We start from the raw sequence: 14,258 nt of genomic DNA on the forward strand, positions 1-14,258 counted from the left end.
GGCAGACGCTTAACGACTGAGCCACCCAGGCGCCCCATAACTTTTTATTTTTTAAAGATTTTATTTATTTATTTGAGAGAGAGAGCACAAGTGGGAGAGCACAAGCAGGGGGAAAGGCAGAGGGAGAGGGAGAAGCAGGCTCCTAGCAGGGAGCCTGACGTGGGGCTCAATCCCAGGACCCTGGGATCATGACCTGAGCCGAAGGCAGGCAGACACTTAACTGACTGAGCCATCCAGGCACCCTTATTTTGTAGTAACTTTTAACTTAATCTTCTAATTCTTACAGATGCTGTGAGGTGCTTTAGATGAGGAATGTCTAGACTCTTAGGTTCAGCACTCTATTATTCAGCTCATTAATGTCCTTTCTCTTCCTTTTAGATTTGAATATGAGCTACATGCATAGTTTGCTAATTTGTTACCTTGAGTACAAATATGCCAATTAATTCATAATCCCAATTAGTAATAGTAAGTATTTTATCTGTTATATGTGGCAATATAAATTTCCATCAGTTCCACTTCTGCCACTTACAACAACCTTATCACAGAGTATTATTGAATTTGACCCATAATTTCCTGCCTAAATAGGTTGTGCCTTATTCCACGAATGTAAGTACTTGGGAGAGACCCTTGGTATCGGAAAAGTGAGAAAGCTAATTAATTACTTTATTCACAGATATTGTAACCTGTTTGTGATTCTCAAAGAATCTGAGCCTTCTCTATACATCAACATCATAAAATGCCTACTTGTTTGTAGAATGCTACTGTATCCTAATATACCAGGAAGAGTGAAACATAATCATCTTTGGACCTTTGTTCTGTTATTTCTATTAATTCCCTAACCTAAATGAGTAAGAAATTTACTTCTTCTAGGTTGTTCCCTGACAACAAAACGTAATCTGGAGTTTCTCATGTTTCAGTAGGTGGGTTGAAGGGATGAGAATGGAGGTTATTTATTGGGTATTTTCCATTAGTTGATCTGTATAACAGCACCCACATATATTCTCTTATTTATTTTATTCCTCAGAACCATTCTATAAGGGTAGGTGGTCATATTCTTTTATCACTGAGGAGAAATGGAAGTTCAGAGTTAGAAAAATTTTCCAGCATCACCTAGTTCATAATATCTGTGAGACATACTAAGGCAGCATATTTAGAATTAAGCCTAGGTGCTCAAAATGGTCACCAGCATTCCTGGGTTGGGGGGGGGGCGTTAAAATATATATAATATAATATTTTCTGTTTTAACCCTTTTAAGTGTATAATTCAGTGGCATTAATTGCATTCACAGTGTCATACCACTATAACCACTATTCCCAAATAGTGTTTTGTTTGGAGTGTATGAAGGATTATATCCCTTAAATATTTTCTTTACCCCAAACAGAAACTCTGTACCTGTTAGGTAATTATTCTACATTTTCCCCCCTCCATCTCTTGGTAACCTCTAATCTGCATTCTGTCTCTATGAATTTATGTACTCTAAGTATTTCATATAAGTGGAATCATACTGTATTTGTCCTTTCGTGTGTGGCTTATTTCACTTAGTACTATTTTTCTTTTTTCTTTTTTCTTTTTTTTTATTTGACAGAGAGAGACACAGTGAGAGAGGAGCACAGGCAGGGGGAGTGGAGGGGGGAGAGGCAGACTCCCCGCCGAGTCGGGAGCCCGATGCGGGGCTCGATCCCAGAACGCTGGGATCATGACCTGAGCCGAAGGCAGGCGCTTAACGACTGAGCCACCCAGGCGCCGCCACTTAGTACTATTTTTCAAGGTTCATCCATGTTGTAGTATGTTGAGATTTACAGTAGGGCTTTTTGATATACCTATTTTAGAAACATGAGGCTAATTGTTGTAATCATTCCTTTTTATGGGTGAATATTCCATTGTATGTATGTACCGCATTTTGTTTATCCGTTCATCTGTTGATAGACACTCGAGTTTTCACCTTTTGGCTATTATGAATAATGCTGCAATGAATATTGATGTATGGGCTCCTATTCAAGTCCCTGTTTTATTTTTTTTATTTTTTTTTTATTTTTATTTTTTTTAAAGATTTTATTTATTTATTTGACAGAGACAGAGATAGCGAGAGCAGGAACACAAGCAGCGGGAGGGGGAGAGGGAGAAGCAGGCTTCCCCCCGAGGAGGGAGCCCGATGTGGGACTCGATCCCAGGACCCCGGGATCATGACCTGAGCCGAAGGCAGACGCTTAACGACTGAGCCACCCAGGCGCCCAAGTCCCTGTTTTAAATTCTTTTGGTTATGTACCAAGGAGTAGAATTGCTGAGTCATATGACAATTGTTTAACTTTTTGAGGAACTGCCAAACTGCTTTTTACAGCAACTGCGCCATTTTACATACTTACCATCAGTATATAAGGATTCCAGTTTGTCCACATTCTCACCATCACTTACTGTTTTTCAGGTTTTTTGATTATAGCCATCCTAGTGGGATGGCTAGTATCTCAATTTTTAAATTGGGTTATTTGTCTTTTTGTTCAGTTATAAGAGTTCTTTATTCTGGTCATCAGAATTTTTTAAATAGAATATTTTGATACATCTGGGGGATCATATTGATTATTTTTTTCAAAGTCAATTTTACATCAGTAAAAGTAAGAAATTAAAGGCTTGACTTTTTATAAAGTTGCATTCCCTCAGAATAACATATTATTAGCTTACTCATCAGTCTGGGCACTTACTGCAGAATCTGATTGAACTAAGTAGTAACTACGTATTTACCTTTGTAGGACAGCTTTTGTTGGTGGGCAGCAGTCAAGGTTTTAGGAAGCAAGTCACTTATTTATTTTGAAGATGGGTGTTAACACCTTACACATGTGCTGCTGCTGCTTTTTTTTTTTTTTTAAGATTTTATTTATTCATTTGAGAGAGAGGGAACACAAACAGAGGGAGTGGGAGAGGGAGAAACAGGCTTCCCGCTGAGCAGGGAGTCTGATATGGGCCTTGATCCCAGGACCCTGGGATCATGACCTGAGGCTGAGGGCAGCCGCCTAACCGACTAAGCCACCCAGGTGCCTCCTAAACATGTGCTTCTTAAACTAAGTTTGTGAAAGAGACTATGAGAAAATTGTTACTCTTCTTATCACAAAGCCATGGACAAAGTCATAGACATAGCAGCCTTGGACATTTTAGTGCTCTCCGAATCTCAGCATTCTTGCAATACTCTCCAATATCTTTGCCAGAACGGAGTTCTAGAGTAACGTATGAAGTCATTTTCTCCTATCTAGCTATTTACCATGGGATTTATGGCAGAGCTTTTGAATACCAATGTAAATATACTTCTTTTTTAAATTTATTTGAGAGAGAGAGCGGGCACAAGTGGGATGGAGAGGGAGAGAGAATCTGAAGCAGGCTGCACGCTGAGTGCAGAGCCTGACGCGGGGCTCAATCCCACGACGACGAGATCATGACCTGAGCCGAAACCAAGAGTCGGATGCTTAACTGACTGAGCCACCCAGGCACCCCCTAAATATACTTGAGAATGAAATGAGGCTAATTTTTGTACCACTAGGATACTTTGTGTAGATTGTATAATAAGGAATACTTTAAATTTAGAATTATTCATTTATTTTATGTATGTACAAGCAAATTTTATTTTAAAAATTGACTTGCTAGTATTTATAGCACTAAATAAAAGATTGGACTACATTTTAGAGAAGATAATTTGCATCATATAAAATTGAAGTTAAGAGATTTAGGGTTTTGTCTGTAGTCTTACTCTTTGAAATATACATATTGTGTATCTGCTCTCCATGTTCCTTTCTTTACTCATCTCTTATGTTTGCCCATCAAGAATGGGTTAAGTAAGGGGTGGCTCATTCAGTTTAGGCATCTGCCTTCGGCTGGGGTCATGATCCCGGGGTCCTGGGATCGAGCCCCACATCGGGCTCCCTGCTCGGCGGAAAGCCTGCTTCTCCCTCTCCGTTTCTCCCCCTGCTTGTGTGTGCTTGCTCTCTCTCTCTCAAAATAAATAAACAAAATCTTAAAAAAAAAAAAGTGGGTTAAGTAGTTATACTTACGTCTGCTGTTGTTTCTTTCCCTCCAAAATTACTAATAGATATAAAGAAAATTTATATTTGAAAATCCTCACTTGTTAAGATCACAATTTGTATAACTACTTGATACAAGTTTCCTTTCTTTCTTTGAGAGCAAGAGAGAGCATGCAAGAGAGCATGAGCTGGGGGAGGGGCAGAGGGAGAAGCAGGCTCCCTGCTGAGCAGGAGCCTGATGCTGGGATTGTTCCCGAGACCCTGAGATCATGACCTGAGCCGAAGGCAGACCCTTAACTGACTGAGCCACCCAGGCACCCCACAAGTTTCCTTTCTTTCTTTCTTTTTTTTTTTTTTTTAAGATTTTGTTTATTTGACAGAGAGAGACACAGCGAGAGAGGGAACACAAGCAGGGGGAGTGGGAGAGGGAGAAGCAGGCTTCCTACGGAGCAGGGAACCCGATATGGGGCTCGATCCCAGGACCCTGGGATCATGACCCGAGCCAAAGGCAGACACTTAATGACTGAGCCACCCAGGCGCCCCCCCGCAAGTTTCCTTTCTTAATGAAAGAGCCAAATAGTGAAGTTCATTTGCAATCCAGAAAATTCTCTGAAAATTTAACTAAATTGATAGACAGTACTGACGGAAATAGTCCTGACAGTCCTGAAAATATTCACTAGTTTACCATCTGATTTCAGTGTGATTGAGGTATGCCAAGTACAGGTGAGTGTGTCTAGTTGCTTTTAGGATTTGTAGAAGAAACTATGGTATTTGTAGCAACTCAGATTGGTAGGTAAATAACACCTTGTTAATAATATACTCTGCTGTTGTGATTTAAGGCTATAAAAATTTAAGGTCAGGCTGCTTTTATCCTTTACAGTGGATCAGAGTTTTATGGAGTCACCTCTAGGCAGATGCTATTTAAAGTTTAAAATACCATAAAAATATTATCCTAACCTAAAAATAGTACATGAACAAGGATACATTTTTGGTAACATCTTATATCCTGGTGGTAATTTGCAAGAGCACAAGGAAAACTAATTATTTTAGGAACCTCAAAGAGTGTATTGTGTACCCCATTGTGAAATACTATGCAACTGACTTCCTTCATGAAGTGTAATCTGGCTGTAATGATAACCTGCTTAATTATTAGTAAGATTATGGAATCTGAGTGTTACTTTTAAAGAAGTAGACCTAATTGTTTTGCTATTTGTAGTTCATACATGAAATTTTATGTATGAGAGCATTTTAGCTTTTAAATTACAAAAAGAAACAAATAAAACACCATAAGTAACTATTTATGCAGAAAGCTTAATTGTTCGGTCCTTTGTCATTTCTATTTTACTGCTATAGAAAAAAATTTTAACTGCCTCTTTAGTATCAAATATTGTCCATGGGATAGCAACAAAAACAATTACCATTATGAGAAAATAAAAGTAGAAATTAAATTATATATATAACTAGGCATATTGGGGTGCCTGGGTGGGCTCAGTCAGTTAAGTGTCCAACTCTTGATTTTGGTTCAGGTCATGATCCTCAGGGTTGTGAGATTGAGGCCCATGTCTGGCTCCGCAATAGAGCCTGCTTGGGAGTTTCACCCTCTGCCCCTCCCCCCCCCCAAAATGTATATATAACTAGGCATATTGAAATATGGTGTATTTATAAAATAAATAACTGATAAAATTTTGTGAATAAATCATTGGAATTGCAATCTAATTTCTATAAATATAATATTTGATGTTAATGTGCCAGTGTAGAGCTAGTAACACTTGTTACTAAGAAAATCAGTCTCTTAGTCACAGTCATGGCTAAGATCACTACATTCAATTTAGTATTCCAGCTATTTAAGGCCTAGGCTTTAGGAAGCAAGGGAGAAAAATTATTAAAATGGGATTTCTTTTTAATACTATCTTTTAATTCTTATGTTATAGGTGAATCCATATGACAAGCAGTTCCTGTTGGTCTCTAATAGCTGTACTTCCTTGGAAATAATCCAGTTACGATTTTATCCTGTATAGAATTTATGTAAGAGTTATAGCAAAACCCCCATAAGAATATTTTCACTGATTGGAAAAACTGATTTTAATTCTGTTATGTTTTATCTTCAGAAATGAATTTCATGATATAGCAAGAAAAAACAAAAAATAGTTTTATATACACACAAAAATCACATTTTTATAGCCTTAAATCCATTAAGATAAAGTCCATAAACAAGTTTTCTATAAACAAATAATATATAAATATATTTATGCATTTATAATTGTGACTTAAAATATAATAATATATTGCAACTGGTAGTAAATCTTTTAAGTGCAATCTATATTATACTTGATCAACCCCTATATGTATAAAATAGTAGTGATTAATTGCTAAGTTAGCACCAATTCAAAAAATGATATCAAGATAAAAAAGTCTGTTCTTAAACAACTGCTGTTGATTCATCAAAACCCATTTTTCTTTTTCCCTGTTTTCATTCCAAGAAATTCCTTTATTGGGAACTCACATCAGTATTGCTCTCTGAACACTTAGACTTCTCTCTCTCTCTTTTTTTTTTTAAATTTATTTATTTGACAGAGAGGGAGCAAGCACAAGCAGGGGGAGCGGCAGGGAGAGGGAGAAGCAGGCTCCCCACTGAGTAGGGAGCCCGATGTGGGACTCGATCCCGGGACTCCAGGATCATGACCTGAGCCGAAGGCAGACGCTTTAACAACTGAGCCACCCAGGCGCCCTGAACACTTAGACTTCTCTCTTTGATCTCTTCTTTTGGGACAGTGCTTTTCAAACTGTAGGTTATAGCTTCATGTAGGTTGTGAAATTAATAATGAATTTTAATAGAATAGAAAGTATTAGACTGCATTCCATATAGTCAGGTTGAAGGATTAAATATATCTCCTGTGTATGCTGGGTCTCAATGTAAAGATCCTTGGTGCTCCAACTAGGAAGTTAATGCTGTTAAAGGTAAATACTTCAGTTGTGTTTTTTTTTTAAGATTTATTTATTTATTTAATTGACAGAGAGAGAGAGACACAACGAGAGAGGGAACACAAGCAGGGGCAGAGGGAGAGGGAGAAGCAGACTCCCTGCCGAGCAGGGAGCCCGATGCAGGGCTCGATCCCAGGACCCTGGGACCATGACCCGAGCTAAAGGCAGTTGCTTAACCGACTGAGCCACCCAGGCGCCCCAGATACTTCAGTTCTGTGTGATTGTCTCATACATCCCTTCCGTGTTGAATTTCTATAAATACAGTGTATACTCTACTTATCACACTTTGACCATATCTGACCCTCATTGCTAAATGTTTCCTTTATCATCCTTTTTTTTTTTTAAGATGTTATTTATTTGACAGAGAGACACAGAGAGAGAGGGAACACAAGCAGGGGGAGTGGGAGAGGGAGAAGCAGGCTTCTCGAGGAACAGGGAGCCCGATGCGGGGCTTGATCCCAGGACCCCGGGATCATGACCTGAGCCGAAGGCAGACGCCCAACGACTGAGGCACCCAGGCGCCCCTTTTATCATCCTTTCATATCATTTTCTTCTCAGTAACCCTTATTTACATCCCCATTATATATGCACTTGCATTCACAGAGCCAGCTTTTCAAGAATCCAACCACTTGTCTCTCTACTGCCACCACTACCACCGTAGTCTGTAACTGCCATCAGCTCTCACTTGGTTCAGTGCACTAGCTTTCTAATGGATGTCCCTGTTTGCACTCTTGCCCCACAGTCTGGCAGCCAGCATGATCTTTCTGAAATATAAGTTACATGGCAGCCAGAGTGACCTTTCTGAAGTGTAAGTTATATCATTATCTCCCCAGTATTCAGTATCCTCTAGTGTCTTTTCAGAGTAAAATCCAAAACCTTTATATTGATGGCCTATAATCTGGCCCTTCTGCTTCCTCTCTGACTGGATTTTTTATTCTCCTTATTTATTCCGCTTCTTGTGCAAGCCATGCCTATTTCCACCTCAGGGCCTTTACACCCTCTTTTCTCTCTTCCTTTGAACTCATTTCCCCAAGATTTTCTTGTGAGTTGCTCCCTCTTTTCTTTCAGATCTCTGCTTAAATGTTAACTTCTTACCAGGCCTGTCTCGTCAGTTTATCAGGATTGTCACTATATAAAATAGAGTACTTCCACCCTGCACTGTATTGCTTTCATAGCACTTACCTCCTACCCTGTTGTATATTTTTGTTTGTTTGCTTGCCTGTATCTCCCCACTGTATTTCTATTTTGTTCACTACTTAATCCTTATTGTTTAGTTTTTGGCACATTGTAGTCTCTTAACTATTTATTGGACAGATGGATGAATGCATCCTCAAAGGAAAAACAAGATGAGAAGTTGGTTGAGACAAGGATTAAATGTATAGCCTCTGCCAATTCTTAAAATAGGGTAAACTACATTATCTCTACTTTTGCTCTTGCTTTACATAGTATTAAGAAAAAAGCTTAAAAGCAAATCCAAGAGCTATTTGTTTACAAATTTATCTTACCTAAACTGGGTACTTTACTTGTGCTTATTCATCTTCAGTTAATTTCTTCACACAGGAAAATTTATTGAATGAGTAAAATACCTACCTAACATAAAACAGTGCTTTGTACTATTTTGGCTGATAGAATGGAGAGGGATGTCAGTAACTTATAAAATCCTAGTTAAACTAAAAATGCATTGGATTCTGTTACAGTGTGTTCTTAGAAACTATATTTCTATTTAAAATCTCACATTTTCAGGGGCGCCTGGGTGGCTCAGTTGTTAAGTGTCTGCCTTTGGCTCAGGTCATGATCCCAAGATCCTGGGATCGAGCCCTGCATGGGATCGCTGCTCGGTGGGAAGCCTGCTTCTCGCTCTCCCACTCCCCCTGCTTGTGTTCCTGCTCTCGCTGTCTCTCTCTGTCAAATAAATAAATAAAATGTTAAAAAAATAAAATAAAATCTCATTTTCAAACAAATTATTAATTGATGTGTGTCTTTGCTCTTTTTTAGGAAGAAAAAAGATGCAGTCGATCCCTTATTATTCAAGTACAAGGTGCAACCCACTAAAAAAGAATTGTATGAGTGTGCTATTGTTAAAGCAACACAAATCAGGTAAAACTCGGATCTCATCTATGCTGGTTTAAAATAGAATAATTGTGTTCAATTAAGATTTGCTATAGAACAGTGTTGCATGTGATTGCTTCCCTTTTTAAAATAAATGTACACTTACAGACTGATTAAGTGAATCCTAATGGACTCCATGAGCCCTTTGTAAGTAAACCCAAAGAGTCTTCAGTCTAAAAAATTAAAAAGGGGCGCCTGGGTGGCTCAGTTGGTTAAGCGACTGCCTTCGGCTCAGGTCATGATCCTGGAGTCCCGGGATCGAGTCCCACATCGGGCTCCCTGCTCGGCGGGGAGTCTGCTTCTCCCTCTGACCCTCTTCCCTCTCGTGCTCTCTGTCTCTCATTCTCTCTCTCTCAAATAAATAAATAAAATCTTTAAAAAAAAAAATTAAAAAGGATCCTATTTATGAGGCACTTCTCATGAGAGAACTCAGTTTTCAATGCTGAGAAGTCTGATGGTACTTACAAATACGTCACATTTGTAATATTTTATTCATTAGACGCAGACATCTGATCAGTCTCTTCCATTCCTTAAAGTTAAATAATAACAAATTAGTATCTTTAAAAACTCCTGTTTGAAGGGTGCTTGGGTGTGCAGTCAGTTAAGCGTCTGATTCTTAATTTCAGTTCAGGTCACGATCTCAGGGTCGAGAGATTGAGCCCCAAGTCGGGCTCCATTCTCAGCATGGAGTCTGCTTGGGATTCTCTATCTCTCCCTCTGCCCCTCCCTTGCTCGCGCATATGCTCTAAGTAAATAAATAAAATCTTTTTTAAGAAATTAAGTAAATAAAAAAATAAATTCCTGTTTAAGTCCTAATCAAAAGAGGGGTAATGAATTGTTAATATTTAAAGGAATTGACTTTAGGTTACACAGATCTATTTTAGGACAGTCCCTTTTGTTGCCTGCTGAGGTTAGGCCCTTAGTCATCTGAAAGTAAATTGACGTTATCAGCCAACTATCAACTTGCCACCCAGTAGTCAATCTTGCATTTCATTTGATGTAAAATGCTTTTATTTGGGGTGCCTGGGTGGCTCAGTCAGCTAAGCATCTGACTTCAGCTCAGGTCAGGATCGACTCCTCCTTAGGCTCCCTGGGAGCCTGCTTCTCCCTCTCCCTCTGCCTGTGGCTCTTCCTGCTTGTGCTCTCTCTCTATCTCTCTCAAATAAATAAATAAATAAATAAATAAATAATAAAATCTTAATAAAATAAAATGATTTTACTTATTCTCATATACTTCTTGCCTCATATATACTGATGAGTCCAAAGAAAAGTGATAATAACATATTACTTTCTATAACTATGAGGGGGTGTGTGTAGTTTTTTGTTTGGTTGGATCTTGGGGGGTCCATCATTAATTTAAGATCTCTGGAGTTTATTGTATTTTATTATATGCTGAAAAATAGTATTCTCAAAATAATGCTCATAGATTATTCACTTTTTTTTTTTAACTTTTTTTTTAATCAGTAGGCTAGTGGGTGCTATGTAGGACAATACAATTCTTGAGGACTAGTATATTTATTCAATAGTCAAGAAATAATTAACCTTCTTATTGTCATCTACTCTATGTATGGTGGTGGGATAGCACAGTAAGCCAATCCTTTCTCTCATATAGTCCTTTCTCTAAGAAAAGAATATACATTTTTGAGGAGGCTACTACTTTAAAACTCCTTTATTATTTATTCATTCTTAGAAGCTTTTAACTTGGCTTTTCTTGGAAGGAATACATAAAATTCAATTAAAACATTTACTTTCTTTCCAGAACTTTTCCAGAAATACTTGGGTGTTTAGGGGTATTTTTTTTGTTTTGATTTGTTTCTGGTGGTGTTTGTTACCATTGTGGTGGTGGTTTTTGAATTTGGGGGCAAGGGAGAATCAAAAATAGCGTATTTTTGGAATCTTAATTCTAATTCTCTTTCATTTTAATCCCATGAATTTGTTGGCTGCCATACGAAGTTTAAATACAAAATATTTTAGAAATTGAAACAACCTGTGTTCAAGAATGTTCATATTATCCATTTGAATATTGACTTAGTGTTATGTGATATCTTGTAGCCTCCTGATTTTAATTTTTTAAAGAATTTCAATGGTGGTATTTCTAGGAATGATCATCTAATTTTCTAAAATTAGGTTTACTCTGTAGTATGTTTTCCTTGAGGTTTATTTGATTTCTAAGTGATTCTTATGCAACAAATGCATATACTATGTTTGTAATGGACATTTATAATAAATCCATTCAAGTTGATCTTATAACATTCCATATAAATACTTATGTATAAAGTTTCTCATAACTTACACATAAATACTATTGGAAAAGGAAATATCTTTCTTTTCCTAAGCTTGAAATTGAGGTTATTGATTTTTGGAGAGTATAGAGTTCAAATTGAATTCTTTGATACTAACACTTTACTCTTTCTCCTTCTTTTTCCCCTGGCAGTCGGAGAAAACACTTATTTTCTCGTGATAAATTAAAGCTTTTTCTGAAGCAACACTGTGAACCACAAGATGGAGTCATTAAAATTAAGGTAATCAGAACAGTGAAATTATTTATTGGAAGGAAGAAAAAAAGAGAGATAGGTTGTGTTATAAAGTTGAAACATTGCAGAAATGTTATGTCAAAGTTGGTTGAAAATAGTTCTCATTTTATCTGGAGCCAGTTTTTAGTAATCTTCTTTCTATTAATTGGATCTTAAATACTATTTTTGCAATTGCTAGAATTGCTAGATGGCTCAGGTACTGCATTTTTTTTTCCCCCTTGTAAAAAAGATCAACCAAGACATGTAAAAAGAGATGGAAAACTTGGAAAAAGAAAATGTTATAGGGGAAGGGAACATCTGTATTTTTCTAAGTGGGGTCCTGGCTCACAAAAATAAATTCAAAGAACAGTGCTAAAATAGATCCTTCTCCCTCTGCCTGCCGCTCTCCCTGCTTGTGCTCTCTCTCAATCTCTCTATTTCTGACAAATAAATAAAATCTTTAGAAAATTAATAAATAAATATTAAAGTGAGAGTAAACATTTTTCTCATAGAGTATAACAAAAAATTATTAGTGGATAAAGTTTAATACCCAATGTGGTGAGTGTAGTCTGCTATTAGGAGTACTACAAGAACACAAAGATGTATTTGTTTATTGTGTTATGTGTGTATGAATAAGGAACATTGGCAATTGATGTATTAAAATCTATTTTGGGGGCGCCTGGGTGGCTCAGTCATTAAGCGTCTGCCTTCGGCTCAGGTCATGATCCCAGGGTCCTGGGATCGAGCCCCGCATCGGGCTCCCTGTTCCGCGGGGCGCCTGCTTCTCCCTCTCCCACTCTCCCTGCTTATGTTCCCTCTCTCGCTGTGTCTTTCTCTGTCAAATAAATAAATAAAATCTTTAAAAAATAATAAAAAATAAAAAACTAAAATAAAATCTATTTTGACATTTTTTGAGCATATATGAGAAGAAACCACCCATATGCTTTATATTCATATTTAAAGGGCAGTTCTGTATATTCAGGCGTTATTTATGTGGGATAGTCGACAACCATCTTAATAGATCTTAATATAAAATCTTAATAGATTCTTGATTTATTATGATGGCCGGAACTGATTGAGTTTTAAATGTTAAAAGTTATGTTCTACCACGAATACAATTATTACACAGAAAATTTAATTCCTAGTTGAAGTGTTTTTGTTTTGTTTAATGATTTAAATTTTTGTATCATTATTTTCTTATACATTTTCTGAAAGATACTTCTGTAAATGGCATGTTTTCTTAGAAAGAATGATGATCTTGGCTATTAGACCAAAAATAATCTTCAGAATTGCTAGCCAAAAATAAAAAGTTTAGGGGCGCCTGGGTGGCTCAGTCGTTAAGCGTCTGCCTTCGGCTCAGGTCATGATCCCAGAGTCCTGGGATCGAGCCCCGCATCGGGGTCCCTGCTCTGCGTGGAGCCTGCTTCTCCCTCTCCCATTCCCCCTGCTTGTGTTCCTGCTCTCGCTCTCTCTCTCTCTGTCAAATAAATAAATAAAATCTTAAAAAATAAAAAAAATAAAAAAAAAAAATAAAAAATAAAAAGTTTAGAGTTGGAGATGGATGAAAGGTGAACAAGTTTTGAAACTCTTTTGGATTTAGCATTTATCCTAAAACCACAAAACTTCTGGTAAAACTGAGGTTGACTTTGCTGAACTTAAATTCTGAGTTGAAATTTGATAAGAATTTATCAGCATTTCTCCTTTTTGCCAGATCAACTTTAAAATTTGATACATAAAGTCTTTAAGTTAAAAAAAAAAAGTCTTTATCACCCCCAAGTGCAGGGAAAATATAAATATTCAGCAGTTAGGAAATGGTTGAGGAAAATTTATTGGGTTAATACAGTGGACTTGTAATGTTAAATATATGGATTATTTACATAGAAAATTCCATACAAAATTAGTCAAAAGTAATGCAAACCAAAAAAGGTTATTATATAAACATAATTTTGAAATAGTTTTAGAATTTAAGAAACTGTTGAAGCATTCTTAGGTATTTTATGGGGGGACATTCCTTTGAATTGTGGTTTTTTATCTTTTTGGTAAAGCTGATTAATAATAGATCAAGTAAATCAGCTAAAATGTGTATTACTAGATAAAGAATATTGGTGTGGGTATGCATACACACACACACACACACACACACACAATGGAATATTACTCAGCCATCAAAAAAGAATGAAATCTTGCCATTTGGAATGATGTGGATAGAACTAGAGGGTATTATGCTAAGTGAAATAAGTCAGAGAAAGACAAATATATGATTTCACTCATATGTGGAATTTAAGAAAGAAAACAGATGAACATAGGGGAAGGGAGGGAAAATAAAATAAGATGAAAACAGGGTGACAAATCATAAGAGATTTTTTTTTTTTTTTAAGATTTTATTTATTTATATGACAGAGAGAGACAGCGAGAGAGGGAATGCAAGCAGGGGGAGTGGGAGAGGGAGAAGCAGGCTTCCTGCTGAGCAGGGAGCCCGATGTGGGGCTCAATCCCAGGACCCTCGGATCATGACCTGAGCCAAAGGCAGACGCTTAATGACTGAGCCACCCAGGTGCCCCAATCATAAGAGATTCTTAACTCTTGGGGCGCCTGGGTGGCTCAGTTGGGTTAAGCGACTGCCTTCGGCTCAGGTCATGATCCTGGAGTC

At 37.3% G+C, this 14,258-nt stretch overlaps 1 protein-coding gene across 5 annotated transcripts in view; it reads left to right on the forward strand.

Annotated features, from left to right (window-relative positions):
- BAZ1A (bromodomain adjacent to zinc finger domain 1A) overlaps nt 1-14,258 on the forward strand; it is a 94,510-nt gene that overhangs the window by 38,626 nt on the left and 41,626 nt on the right. For all 5 annotated transcript variants that reach the window (XM_021695767.2, XM_044918430.1, XM_021695769.2 and 2 more), the window contains 2 exons: nt 8,982-9,083; nt 11,530-11,617. In XM_021695767.2, the coding sequence (XP_021551442.1) occupies nt 8,982-9,083; nt 11,530-11,617 (190 nt within the window). The remainder of the gene's footprint in view (nt 1-8,981; nt 9,084-11,529; nt 11,618-14,258) is intronic.

Source organism: Neomonachus schauinslandi, chromosome 9 (genome assembly GCF_002201575.2).
Source record: "Neomonachus schauinslandi chromosome 9, ASM220157v2, whole genome shotgun sequence".
NCBI classification, from domain to species: domain Eukaryota; kingdom Metazoa; phylum Chordata; class Mammalia; order Carnivora; family Phocidae; genus Neomonachus; species Neomonachus schauinslandi.